Source organism: Trifolium pratense, linkage group LG2 (genome assembly GCF_020283565.1).
Source record: "Trifolium pratense cultivar HEN17-A07 linkage group LG2, ARS_RC_1.1, whole genome shotgun sequence".
NCBI classification, from domain to species: domain Eukaryota; kingdom Viridiplantae; phylum Streptophyta; class Magnoliopsida; order Fabales; family Fabaceae; genus Trifolium; species Trifolium pratense.
In genome coordinates, this window is record NC_060060.1 from 33876193 (window position 1) to 33888541 (window position 12349).

Genomic DNA, 12349 nt, shown 5'->3' on the forward strand with positions numbered 1-12349 from the left:
GTTTTTCTAAGTCATACAACGGTTAGTTCATCAAAGTGAACAGCATGTCACTATAGTGGATCTTTTATACTGATTTTTAACCACAAACTTAATCAACCTATAAATCCAATGCTAACTATAAAAAGCTAACAAAAACAAAAAAATATTGTGCTGCACTAGAAGTTTCATTTATATACACCATTAGAGTGCGTTTGGTTTGCGAAAAAACAGGGGACTGGACTTGACAACTTTTATTGTACTTTGTTTGATTTGAAATTGGTTATGAGATTGGACAAATTAGGTAGCAAGAGACAGGACAAAAACAAGATTTTTTGTCCCTCACTAAACCACGGGACAACTTTTTGTCCACAGTACAACTATAAAAAATACAAAAATACCCATTTTATTTTTGAATATAAAAATATTGTCGTCCTATATCTTTTCGGTACATGTTTGTCCTGTCCTATATTATCTTATTATGTCCTGTACTGTTCTGTCCGGTCCTCATTGTTTTACGAATCAAACGCACCATTAGTGATTTTCCACACTACCACTCAATTACAAATTTACAATAGTTGGACAACGAAAAATATAAATTAAAGAATACATGAAACACACAACTACGAGTTCTCGTGTAAAAGTGAGCATCTTAACAATATCAATATTTGTATGTTGAGTTGGAGTTTGCAAATTAATTAATCATATATATTTATTTTTTTATGGTTCAGTAGTCCAGTGACTAAAAATTTCACCATAAAATAAATAAGTGGAGTGTTTGAAGTTCGAATTTCAACTCATGTATTAAAATACGATGTATTTACCAATTGAGCTAAACTTATATAGACTAATTAATCTCTATAATATCTATGTTACTGGTTATGCTTAGTGTCCATAAGAATTTAATTAATACTATAAATAGAATCCAATATGGGTGTGAGTGTGATAATACAGTATCCATATCCTTTATATAATTCCACACCCACTCACCCACCCCACTTCTCTCTCTTTCTTCCACTGAACACTGAACCAACCATACTAGCTAGATCTCTCAATTCAGCAACAACAATGGAAGCTCTCCTTTCTCAATTCACCTTCCTCTCAGACCAATCATTAGACGACAAGACCTTCGATCCATCAACGATCGAAGATCTAATGAAACTATTCGAGATCGAATCATACAAAGCATGGGCAGCTGCAGAACTTGAGCAAGAGACAGAAGTTGAAGAAGCTGAAGATGCAATGCAAGAAGCCGAGGAACAACTCGAGTCCGCGATGGAAAGAGCCATGGATGAATTCAGAAGGTTTGAAGAAGAGTTAGAGAGGATTTCAAGAGATGAAGTGGATAGTTTAGTTGAAACTGCTGAGAAAGCAAGAAAAATGGGAAACTTAATGGAAAAAAGTGCTTCTGTTGCTTCTAAGAAGTATATTGAAGCTGCTTTGAATTCAGCTACTGCTTCTATGAAATCTGCTTGGAAAGGAATCTCTTCTGGCAAGGTTCATCCATCTTGATAGTTGATGTATATGTATCCACAATCTAATCTATATATATATATATGTAACTTAATTCTATTCTATATATCTATTTATCTTTACTATATATTGAAAAATAAAAATATTTCTTTAGTAGTTGATAACTATGAATTCATTTTCTTCCATTTTGTTTTGAAAAAAGTAGAAAATTAGATCACTAAGTAGTGCATAATTATCGATAATTATTGGATCAAGATTAGATGATTCGAATTTATTTATTTTGGATTTTTTTTAAATAAATAAATCAAGGTCCGAATATTCTGTGAATTATCTAATCTGAAAACAACCGTGCTAGATTAAAGTATATATTCAAGATAATTACGTATGAATATATAGAAGTCAAACAGATAACAAGTTGTACTTTTGAATCTTGTTACTAGATCTCTGAATGCATGAGGTGTGTCCTTGATACTGCTCTACTTATCTGGGATTACTTTTTAACAAACATTTTCCTTTGTGTGAAGATATGTTTCAACACATCTAGTTTTGTATCACATAACCATCTCCATAAGATGTAGAATTTAATGGGCACAAAGCTAGTGGGATTTCTGGTAATTGTCAACCTCATCATTCACCTCCCTTATTTTTCTTCAAGTAATTGTAATTTTACATCGATTATGAATGAATTAAACGTCAGGTATATAAAGTATAAACAGATTGTCTATGTATTCAATGTATTAAAATTTTTGGTGGAGATGTCTCACGAACTCACGATCTTTTGTGTTCTTGAATCAAATATATATATAATAGTATTTGTAGTAACTACGCCATTGTTTAAGTGATTGCTTGGTTGAAGAACCTCAAATGCAAGTTCGATGACGCCAAATGCTTTTTTTTTTTTTTTTTGATGAAGAAGCCAAATGCTATTTTAGTGCTAATTCACATATTTGGTTTTGTATAATTCGACGCAATTTTGGGCATTAAAACCGATTCAAGGTGAAGTTAGAATGAATAACTTTTGCGTTGAAAGGGAATTTGAAGAGAATTTTCGTATATACATATTCAAAATAAATATACTTGAAAGGGAATTGATTCCAAAGAAGTACCGTGACACTCTAATATTATCATATTTTTGCCCTTTAACAACGTTTTCATGTATACAAAGTTAAATAAAATTGAAATCTAATTTGGTAATTATAAATTCAAATTTTTTTTTTAATTCTAACTATTAAAATAATATATTAAATATGAAGTGTTCGTAAAAATTATCAATTTTACTAGCTGGAGAAAATAAAATGACATAAAAGTATATGTTTAACTAATAATTATTTACTTCAAATAAAAAAAAAACTAATAATTATTACCGGTTGATGTTAGTGGTATTGTGCTCTCAACTAAACAGAAGGTGGAAAATGCTATTGCTTGGCAATGTCAGGAAGAAAGTTGAGTTAGTTTGAACAGACAAGGAGGAGATGTTAAGCTGGATGTGGCGATTTACTCAGAAACTCTGATGGACGGCAGCATGGATAAATTTCATATACTCAGAGAGAAGCCGTGGGTAATGGCAAAAATGGTCGTAGATAAACACTGTTTTTCTTGTGGTGCGCTTAATAGCACTAAGGTCCATTTGCTATCTTTAAATTGGGCAATCAAGGCTTGTCATTTTTATCATGCGGCGAATTCATGTGCATATGCTCTTGCTAACACGAGTTGTGAGCATGATCATGGACTTTGATTGTACAAACATTGTCCTTCTAGGTTGAGCTACATGTTGCTAGCTGATGTTATGAGGACAAATATCCCTAGAGTCATTTGTTGTTTAACTGATTCTTCCTTTGGGGTTAGGGTCCGTTTGGATTAGTTTATTTTAGAGTTTGTGCAAATAAATAAGCTTTTATGTTAAATCATATGTTTTCGCTAGTAAAAATTGTATCTTCATAGCTATTATTTCATAAAATACTTAACAAACTTATAAATAAATCTAGAGGATGGATCCGTTGACTTCAGGAGTAAGTCTCCATTGACTTACTCCGCTTAATAACTCGATATCAGCATTATATTTTTTCGATCCAACCGTTGAATTCAAAGATCTTATTGAGTAGATCAACTCCACAAATTTTTATAAAAATTAAAAAATATAATTATGTATTCAGATTATTGAAATTCAACGATTTTATTAAAAGTTTGTCGTACGTCAATATCAAACGGTTTTGAATTTTTCAATTAAGATAATCAGGATAAAAATTAGAAAAAAACTCATACGACATCGGAGTACTTTTGTACCAAACATAGCTTAAGGTACATTACCACAAGTGGAGGGTATTTTTTAACAATTTTGTACCTATTACGAATACGATCCTACACTTTTTGGTCTTTGGCTAAAACGCGTCGTTTTGAGTTTAGTAAAATGCTTCTAATATAATATAAAATGTATTTGGTCCTTCTTCGTCTTTCTTTTCTTCCCCAATTTTCTTAGGGTTTTCAGAGTTTCAATTTCACCCTCAAACACCGCAATTTATCCCAATTTCCATTTCAATAACAAGAAATTAAACTCTTTACCACCACATCTCCGTTCCTTTATTGCTCAATTTCAAGTTTCCCTTGAATTTTTCAGGTGAAAACTTGTTTTTAGTTTTTTCCCCTTTTAATCATTATGCTTCAAAAAATTAAATTGGTATATCAAACTCATGTAAAGGATTGTCGCTTTGATTTCATGCATCTTCAATCATTCATTAATTAGTATATTTTGGTTCTGATAATCATTTAATAACTTAATAATCGGTTAATTGATAATTGGTTAATTCATTGATTAATAGTTAATACTGATTTTGTATTTTGTTTGTTGTGCTTTTTCAGGGAAATTTTTTTCCTTTTAATTTGTTATCTAATTGTGAAAAAGATAGTTTAAGCTTATCGGGGATCAGGTTTAGGGAGATGCCTAGAGACTTGTCGCGATCCCGGTCGCCTCCCTATAGGCGCAGGCATTCACCGTCTCCGGTGGGACACAGATATAGCAGGAGGAGCAGACGAGATAGAAGCCGATCTCCATATTCATATAGCAGGTGATCCTGTTTGGATGTTTATTTTTCTCTGATATATCTCTTATTGAGCTAGAGTGATAGGAGACTTGTGTTTTACAAATTATTTGCTGTGTATCTTTAACGCTTCATTTGTCAGTATTTTGCTGTAATGTTTTATGATGTAAACTGTACCTATTTGCAGCTCCGAGTATTGTATTAACCATCATGTTACTATTGCATTTACTGTGAGAAGTTTTTCTAAATTGAATTTGTTAAAATCGCATGTATGATCTACTATGCTACAAGGTATATCAAATAGTTTTGCTTTGATTTCTATCAAAAATGATTTCTTAAAGAACCTTGAACATGGATGAGTTATTTTTATTAATGATTTAAAAATAATGCAAGGATAATATCATTCAAGTAAGTAATGGGGCATTATTTTCGTAGTTCGCATAAGGCACTCAAAACCTCAGGAAGACCCTGATTCTACCATATATATTAGATTTGTTTTCAGTTTTTATGTTCTATGGACATAACAAGGGTGTTATACTATTACAATAATAGTCTACAAATGTTGTATTTATAATTGAACTGATATTTTGGCAAGGGCTATTTGATTGACCAGGGGTTAGCTCTGAGGTCAAACATGTAAAACATTACATTTTAGTTGGGCTCTTCATCTTTCCGTTATATTAACGTCTTATTTAAATGTAAAACAATACATGTAAAACAATACATTTTTGAATATCTTTGAGGGAGTATTTGCGGAAAACTGACTATTTACTTTGTTTGAAGAAATGCATACTGACACTTTGATGAGGACATAAACTTAGGTAGTCCTCACACTTTCAGTACTACAGAGCTATTGTGTATTTATGACTAAAACGTGGTGGTCAATGTTAAACCCCATTGTTGATAAAATGCTGGTTGTGGTGGAATGTAATTTAAATTCAATATATACTCCGTAGTTTTTTATCATTCAGCTTCTTTGTTGTACGTGATCGATTGGGCAAGAATGGACGGCTAGATTTATTCTAGTATGCCATTGGACTTCTTCTGTTGTGTTAAGCTCGTTGATTAGTTGAGACACTGAATGAGATGCATGCTGTTATGATGGATGATTGACATTGCTAATATTCAAGTATTTGAAGACCTTGTCATAATAAGTGTCTGGTGATGGTGTCACGTACTTTTTGTTACTTGTTAATTGTTATTGGGTTTTTTTCTTTCGCGCGGTTTCCTATTTGTGTGTTGAAAATCATTAATAAAACATATATAGAGCATTATGTAGAGAACAAGATAGGATATATGATGTATGCATAATGAAATAAGAAACATCAGTTTCTTCACATAACATGGAAAGCGAGGGATATGAACAGGTGGTGGGTTCTGATAAGTGTTTTTTCATTGCTCGATTGTACCATTTGCTTCTTCGTGTGATAAAAGATGGAGCACACAATGATTGTTTTATGAGGTAACTGTACATGTTTTCATATTAACATGCTAGATGGTGAGCAGGATTTATATTCACTTAAGATAGCTGTTTGGTTTTATGAGGGTTCTTTGCTTATGATCATCTGTATCACCCCACAGGCGAAAAAGTCGTTCTATTTCACCAAGAGGCCGCAGAAGTCCTTCTACAACTACTCGTCGTCGCAGAAGTCGGTCTCCAACTGCAAAACGATACAGAAGACAAAGAAGTAGGAGTTCCTCATTGTCTCCTGCTCATAAATCTTCTAGTTCAAGCCTTGGGTCAGTAGAGCAGAAAACTGCAATTGAAAAACAAAGGAAAGAAGAAGAGAAGAAAAGGTAGATTAAAAGCTTATGATTTTGTTCTAATTCTGCTTTTACTTCACTTTTATTTGATTCATGCTTTAAGATGGACGTCATTTTTTTTGAAAAGGTTAAGATGGACGTCATTAGTTGGCTCTTCTGGTTTTTTATGAGAATTTCAGTATTTTAATTATAATTTATTGTTGAAACTATAGAACATTGACATTATTTATAATGCACATAACTCCTATACACAAAAGGTGCATATTATCAGTAAGACACGGACTGGCTGGGAATTAGGAAAGGAAGGTTATTATGGGAAACCTTTTTAACCATTTCCTTTTTTTTTTGTTATATATCATAGCTGGAAATTGGCTTACTCTATTTCCAGGGCATCTATTCTATTGATTTGTATTATGATTAATTTCTTATTGTATAGAACATGTTGGCTATCATTCAAGACATATGTATTAGGTAATGGAAAATTTCCCTGCTTTTGCAGATCTGTAGGCTAACGGCCATGCTATTATGTTTTGCTCCTATTGCTTTTCCACCCCTTCTTAGACTTGTAATATGAACATTAGGATTTTTGACTAGTTGGTGGTCTTCTTGACTGTAACAAAAATAAAATAATAATTATGTAAAACCAATAGGATATTGCATTTCTTATGAAGCAGAACGTATCTGTCTCCTTTGTGGGTGTCATGCTTTCTTGGGGTTTCTCATGAATTTGCAGAGGGATTAGAAGCCATACATTTTTTTCTTACTTTTTTCCCAATGCTCTATGTTTTGGTTGTTTTTGGAGGATTTCTTATTCTCCCTTGCTTTTCTGTTTGGATTTTTTCTTTCAGCCTGGAAAGGAAAACGTTGCATCTTACTTTCCTTTCTTTCTCTATTGTACATGTGACCTTAGTTCTGGATAAAGCTCAATCCTTGCAGGAAGTAATTATCACATTGATTGATTCCGTGTCTCAATTTATTATTTTTGTACCAGCTTAGCATAGCAAACTGTTATCTTCCTTGGTCTTTACCAGGGGGTTGTGGTTGTTTGTGGGAGTTTGATCCTCCACATTCCCCATTTCCACCCCCCGGGGTCCAAAATGTGTGTGATTATACTAAACTGAAAAGGCGATAAATAATTTATATTTATTACTTTCTGCTGTCAGCAGCCACATAATATTTGTTGAGTCCCTGAAACTGTATGGGATACAATTCTTCACATTTGTGTGAGATGGAAAAGGAAGTTGAGCTATAGCTCTGTTGTTTGATTTCTGCGTTTTGACACTGTAAATGTCAAATTATTAAAATATGTTGCACTTATTGACCATTATTTTTTTATGACTTGTCCCATTCTTAGCATGTCACCCTTTTATGGCACTTATTTGTTGAGGGCTTGAGGGTTAGAATATCTACTTAAATACAATGCATTTTCTTAGTAAAATGGAGTGAACTACTTCTTAAGTAAAGTTACATAGTTAGATTATTTGATCTTCACAACACTCTAATGGGAACTTAAGCTCTCATTGTAGAAAAGATGCAGAGTCTTGTCTTGGGTGGTTTGTGCATGTTTCGAGAAGATCTTTAGAAACACTGTCACTTTCGAGGAGGCTGACCGGATATAGGATAGTTCAATAGAAAGAGGTAGGGAATACCAAGAGAAACTATATTTCAACACCATTAAAAGAGATCCAGAGATTATGACTCTATCTTTAAACTTATTAGATGATAGGGCGTTATGGTGGTGTTTTTTGATTCATGTAGCTTACCCCCATCTATTTGGAAAAGATTTGGTTGTTGTGTGGTAATCGTTTTCATTAAGTTTCCTTTATCACTTAACTATTTGTCATGGGCGAAGGCATATAGGAGGATAAGTTGTTTAGGTTGCAGAAGTCAAAAACGCTAAAACATTGTGGGCATGTGTCTTTTTCTGATTAAAAATGAGGGCGTCTGTGTCTTTTTCATAATTAAAACAAGGGCTTTTGTGTCTTTTCTGCTAATCTTCACTGTTGCGTTCATCTTCACGGTTTCTGCGTGTTTCTTCTGCGATTTTGCTTCCACGTGCAGCGCTACAGCAGCAATACATGACAGCTCTGCCACAGCATTTTGTGTAGCGCCGGACCTCTTCTACGCTACACACCGTTGTGATTGCTGCTGTTACCACTGATATTGACTAATGAGAGATAGACCTGACCTTGTAACCCATCTCAAAGGTTCTGGGTGTCAAGCTGGCTTACAGACTGGGTTCTTTTCAAGTTTGGACATTTTTTTTTCCCAGTTCAACCCTTTGGTTGCAATGCTCATCCTTTGTTGCTTTTCATTTGTAGCTTAACCTTGGCATTTTATTAGAGTAAATTGTTGGCTATGAAGAGTAAATATTATTTTCAATAGTATAACATTGTGCTGAAACATGGTTTGTCAATTGCCTTGATGCTTTTATCACTTAACTGGCGAAAGAATTTGACCTATTTTACAACAACTAAGTTGGCAGAGACGTATAATGCAAAAATTCTAGTATTTCCATGATTAGTTTAAAACTGCAGCATGTTACTTTAATTTCTTCTCCACAGGCTTATCTGAAGGAAGGTACTGCTATAATTCAACTTGTTATGTTTGATGATCAAATTGGCTGCCTCATTTATCTACTGTTCACCAGTTTTGAAACATTTGTTTGGATCAGGATTCAATAGAGGTATGCCTTAAAAGCATAACCATTTTTAGTGCCTTTATCACCATGGAGGTTAGTTTGTCGTTGATTGTGGTTTTCTATTAAGTACTACAGGAAAGTATAAAATTGAAAAGGAAGGGGAAAATGTTAAGGGTTGAAAAAATTGTAGCATACATGTTTATTGTCCAGTTTCTATGTGAGATGCCAATGATAAGCAATATTGAGGCTACTTATATGTGGCATTCCCCTGTTTGAGTAACCAGTTTCCTGCTTAATATTTTGTATGTTTTCACAGGCGTCAGCAGGAAGCAGAGTTGAAATTAATAGAAGAAGAGACTGCAAAGAGGGTTGAAGAAGCTATTCGTAAGAGAGTTGAAGAAAGCTTGAATTCTGAGGAGGTTCGGGTGGAGATTCAAAGGCGGTTGGAAGAGGGAAGAAAGAAACTTAATGATGAAGTTGCTGCCCAACTTGAAAAAGAAAAAGAAGCAGCTCTTATTGAGGCTAGACAAAAGGAGGTATATATTTCAAATTGCACTATACTCTGATTAATTCTGTTCTTTGGAGTGACCAAGATATGAATATCACACTCTTATTTGACAAATCTTCAGTCTTGCTTTGCTAGAAAATAAAATTGTAATTTTTTTGTGATCCTTTTTAATCTGTCAATTTCCAAATTTGTTTGGTTTACTAAAGGTGATCATATGATGGTGGAGTTATGATAGGGTTACTTGTCTTGTCTCTTAAATCATACTATATTCTACGTAGAATAAGTCCAGGAAGGTTATCATTCAAAGGCTTTAATATTTTAATTCTTTTGATAATCCGATTAACAAGCGTCGGTGACTTTCTACCTTATTTATGAAAAGATAATTTTTATTACCGAAATACAAAGAGCTAGTTTGAGTCAGTCCATGTCTCCATGAAATATGAGTTGGAGATTTCTAGTTTCTATGTCTAAAGGGCACTTGTTTCATGCACAAGCAAAAATATTTTCACATGAATAAGCATGATGCCATCAGGAAACAGGCCCTATTTGGATAAACTATATAATTAAGCACTTATATAAGTTCTTATATATAAGGTATTTCTATAAAAGAGATAATATAAAGTGAAATTGTTTTCATATAAGTTATAAGCTGTTTTCATAAGCTTTTCTAAAAATCTTATGGAAATATGCTGAAAAAAGTTTATGACATGTTCATAAGATGCCTTCATATATTCTTCCAAACAGCCTCACAAGTGCTTATACTGACCAGTAAATAAGCTCAAATGAGTCAATCTGAATAAGTTTATATTAAAATCATTTATTTGTGCTAATTTCCAGGAACAAGCCCGTAAGGAGAAAGAAGATCTTGAAAGGATGCTTGAGGAAAACAGGAGGAAGATCGAGGAATCTCAGAGAAAGGAAGCATTAGAGCAGCAAAGAAGAGAGGAGGAACGCTATCGAGAGCTAGAAGAGCTACAGAGACAGAAAGAAGAAGCCATGCGGAGGAAGAAACAGGAGGAGGAACAAGAACGTATAAACCAAATAAAGTTGTTGGGAAAAAACAAATCCCGACCAAAATTGTCATTTGCCCTTGGATCGAAATGACCCTTGTGCAATTTGTTTGGTTTATCCAAAGCTTTTGTGCTTAATTATGTATTTTGCATATGCAATTTAAGAAAATTACACAGCCTCCTCGGCTTCACTGTGACATTATCATTATTGTTTCCAATTTGCATTAGATTTGATTTTCTCATAACCACTAAGTTTTGCATATATGTCTTTGGCTACTACTACTACTATTTACTGTGAAATCGAACTCTAGTACTAAGTCTAGTGACTGCTGAGTAGTGAGAGCAACTTCAGGGAGAGGAGACTTAATTAGTATGACCTATCTTTAAAAACAATAATATTTGTCCATGATACTGATAATATCTCTAAACTAATACCTTGCTTTTTTGCTTTAATTTACTAAATGTTTCTCACAAGTGACATTAGATTCTGACTTCTCATTCATATATACAATGTATCATTAAAGTCATAATCGTCTTTTTTTTTATAAGTTCATAATCATCTTATTTATGGAGCAATAAAATTATAAAATTAAGTGATTCAAATTAGGACTCTTAAACTTGTCGTGATCATAAAATTATTGTACCTCGATGGTTGAGCTAAGACATTGCTCTTAAACGTTAAACACGAGGTTGAGGGAGTTGATTTTGCCATTCAAAAATGATTAGCGATGCAGTTTGTTGTCCGTTTGCTTTATCCTATATTTATTATTTTGGATAGCACTAACAATGTTATTTTAAAATAATACTAAAGATATTTTTTGAAATAATATTACTATTGATTTTTTTTTAATAATACCCGAGATATGTAATGTAATTTATTATGATATATTTTTTTGGATAGTACTAATGATGTCATTTTAAGATAATACTAACGATATTTTTTGAAATAATAATACTATTGAATTTTTTTAAATAATACCCAAGATATGTAAGGTAATTCACTATGATATATTTTTTTTGGATAATACTAATGATGTCATTTTAAGATAATACTAACGATATTTTTTGAAATAATAATACTATTGATTTTTTTAATAATACCCAAGATATGTAATGTAATTCACTATGATATATATTTTTTGGATAATACTAATGATGTCATTTTAAGACAATACTAACGATATTTTTTGAAATAATAATTCTATTGATTTTTTTTTTAATAATACCCAAGATATGTAATGTACTGTAATTTACTATGATATTTTTTTTTGGATATTACTAACAATGTCATATTAAGATAATACTAACAATATTTTTTGAAATAATTCTACTAGTGATTCTCGTTAATAATACTTAAGATATGTAATGTTATTTTCTTAATTTCATAATGTTAATAATGTGAATATTTTAACCCTATCAAAGTATCTTAAATTTTAAAATTAAGGGGTGATTAACTTTGTCTTGCACACAACACAGTAGCAGTGTAGCACCATTGAACATAATAGTTAATTGCAATGTCAACATCTTCCTCTCACCACCATCCAACGATTCGAACGGAAGATAGGATTAGCTCTCTTCCGGACTCAATTCTCTCCCACATTCTCTCTTTTCTCCCAACCAAATCCTCCGCGGCCACATCCATTCTCTCCAAGAGATGGAAGCCATTGTGGCTCTCAGTTCTTGATCTTCACTTCAACGGCGAAAGCTTCTTCAACAACTATATCACCATTCGCCATGTCTTATACCTAGTCATGCTGTCCCGAGATGTTTCCTTACCAATACGATCACTATCACTCTGCCTCGAGGATTGTAATGGAGTCAACATCAACGACATTAACCGTTTGGTTAATGTAGCATTAAATCGAGGAGGAATTCAAACCCTAGAACTTATTATGTGTCTTCCTTGGCCCAATGATCATCTTGTAAATAAGTTAAATATTAA

At 32.9% G+C, this 12349-nt stretch overlaps 2 protein-coding genes across 3 annotated transcripts; both read left to right on the plus strand.

The window, feature by feature from the left end:
- The first annotated feature begins 920 nt into the window (after positions 1-920).
- LOC123910707 lies at positions 921-1776 on the plus strand. Its single transcript, XM_045961895.1, has one exon. The coding sequence runs from the start codon at positions 1045-1047 to the stop codon at positions 1486-1488; it is 444 nt and encodes a 147-aa protein (XP_045817851.1). The 5' UTR covers positions 921-1044; the 3' UTR covers positions 1489-1776.
- Positions 1777-3873: 2097 nt separating this feature from the next.
- Positions 3874-10652, plus strand: LOC123910708 (uncharacterized protein At1g10890-like). 2 transcript variants are annotated; one of them, XM_045961897.1, is made up of 5 exons: positions 3874-4063; positions 4306-5946; positions 6066-6281; positions 9206-9425; positions 10235-10652. In XM_045961897.1, the coding sequence occupies exons 2-5, from the start codon at positions 5828-5830 to the stop codon at positions 10499-10501; spliced, it is 822 nt and encodes a 273-aa protein (XP_045817853.1). In that variant the 5' UTR covers positions 3874-4063; positions 4306-5827; the 3' UTR covers positions 10502-10652. The 2 variants fall into 2 exon arrangements, with proteins under 2 accessions (XP_045817853.1, XP_045817852.1); XM_045961896.1 differs by having other exon boundaries at positions 3879-4063; positions 4306-4511.
- Positions 10653-12349: the final 1697 nt, after the last annotated feature.

What these genes read in the sequence shown, in the direction of transcription:
- LOC123910707 (XM_045961895.1), top strand. Translation starts at nt 1,045, where the DNA reads ATGGAAGCTCTCCTTTCTCAATTCACCTTCCTCTCAGACCAATCATTA.
- LOC123910708 (XM_045961896.1), top strand. Translation starts at nt 4,384, where the DNA reads ATGCCTAGAGACTTGTCGCGATCCCGGTCGCCTCCCTATAGGCGCAGG. An exon ending in TCTCCATATTCATATAGCAG is followed by an intron (nt 4,512 to 6,065) that starts GTGATCCTGTTT and finishes ATCACCCCACAG; the next exon opens with GCGAAAAAGTCGTTCTATTT. An exon ending in AAAGAAGAAGAGAAGAAAAG is followed by an intron (nt 6,282 to 9,205) that starts GTAGATTAAAAG and finishes ATGTTTTCACAG; the next exon opens with GCGTCAGCAGGAAGCAGAGT.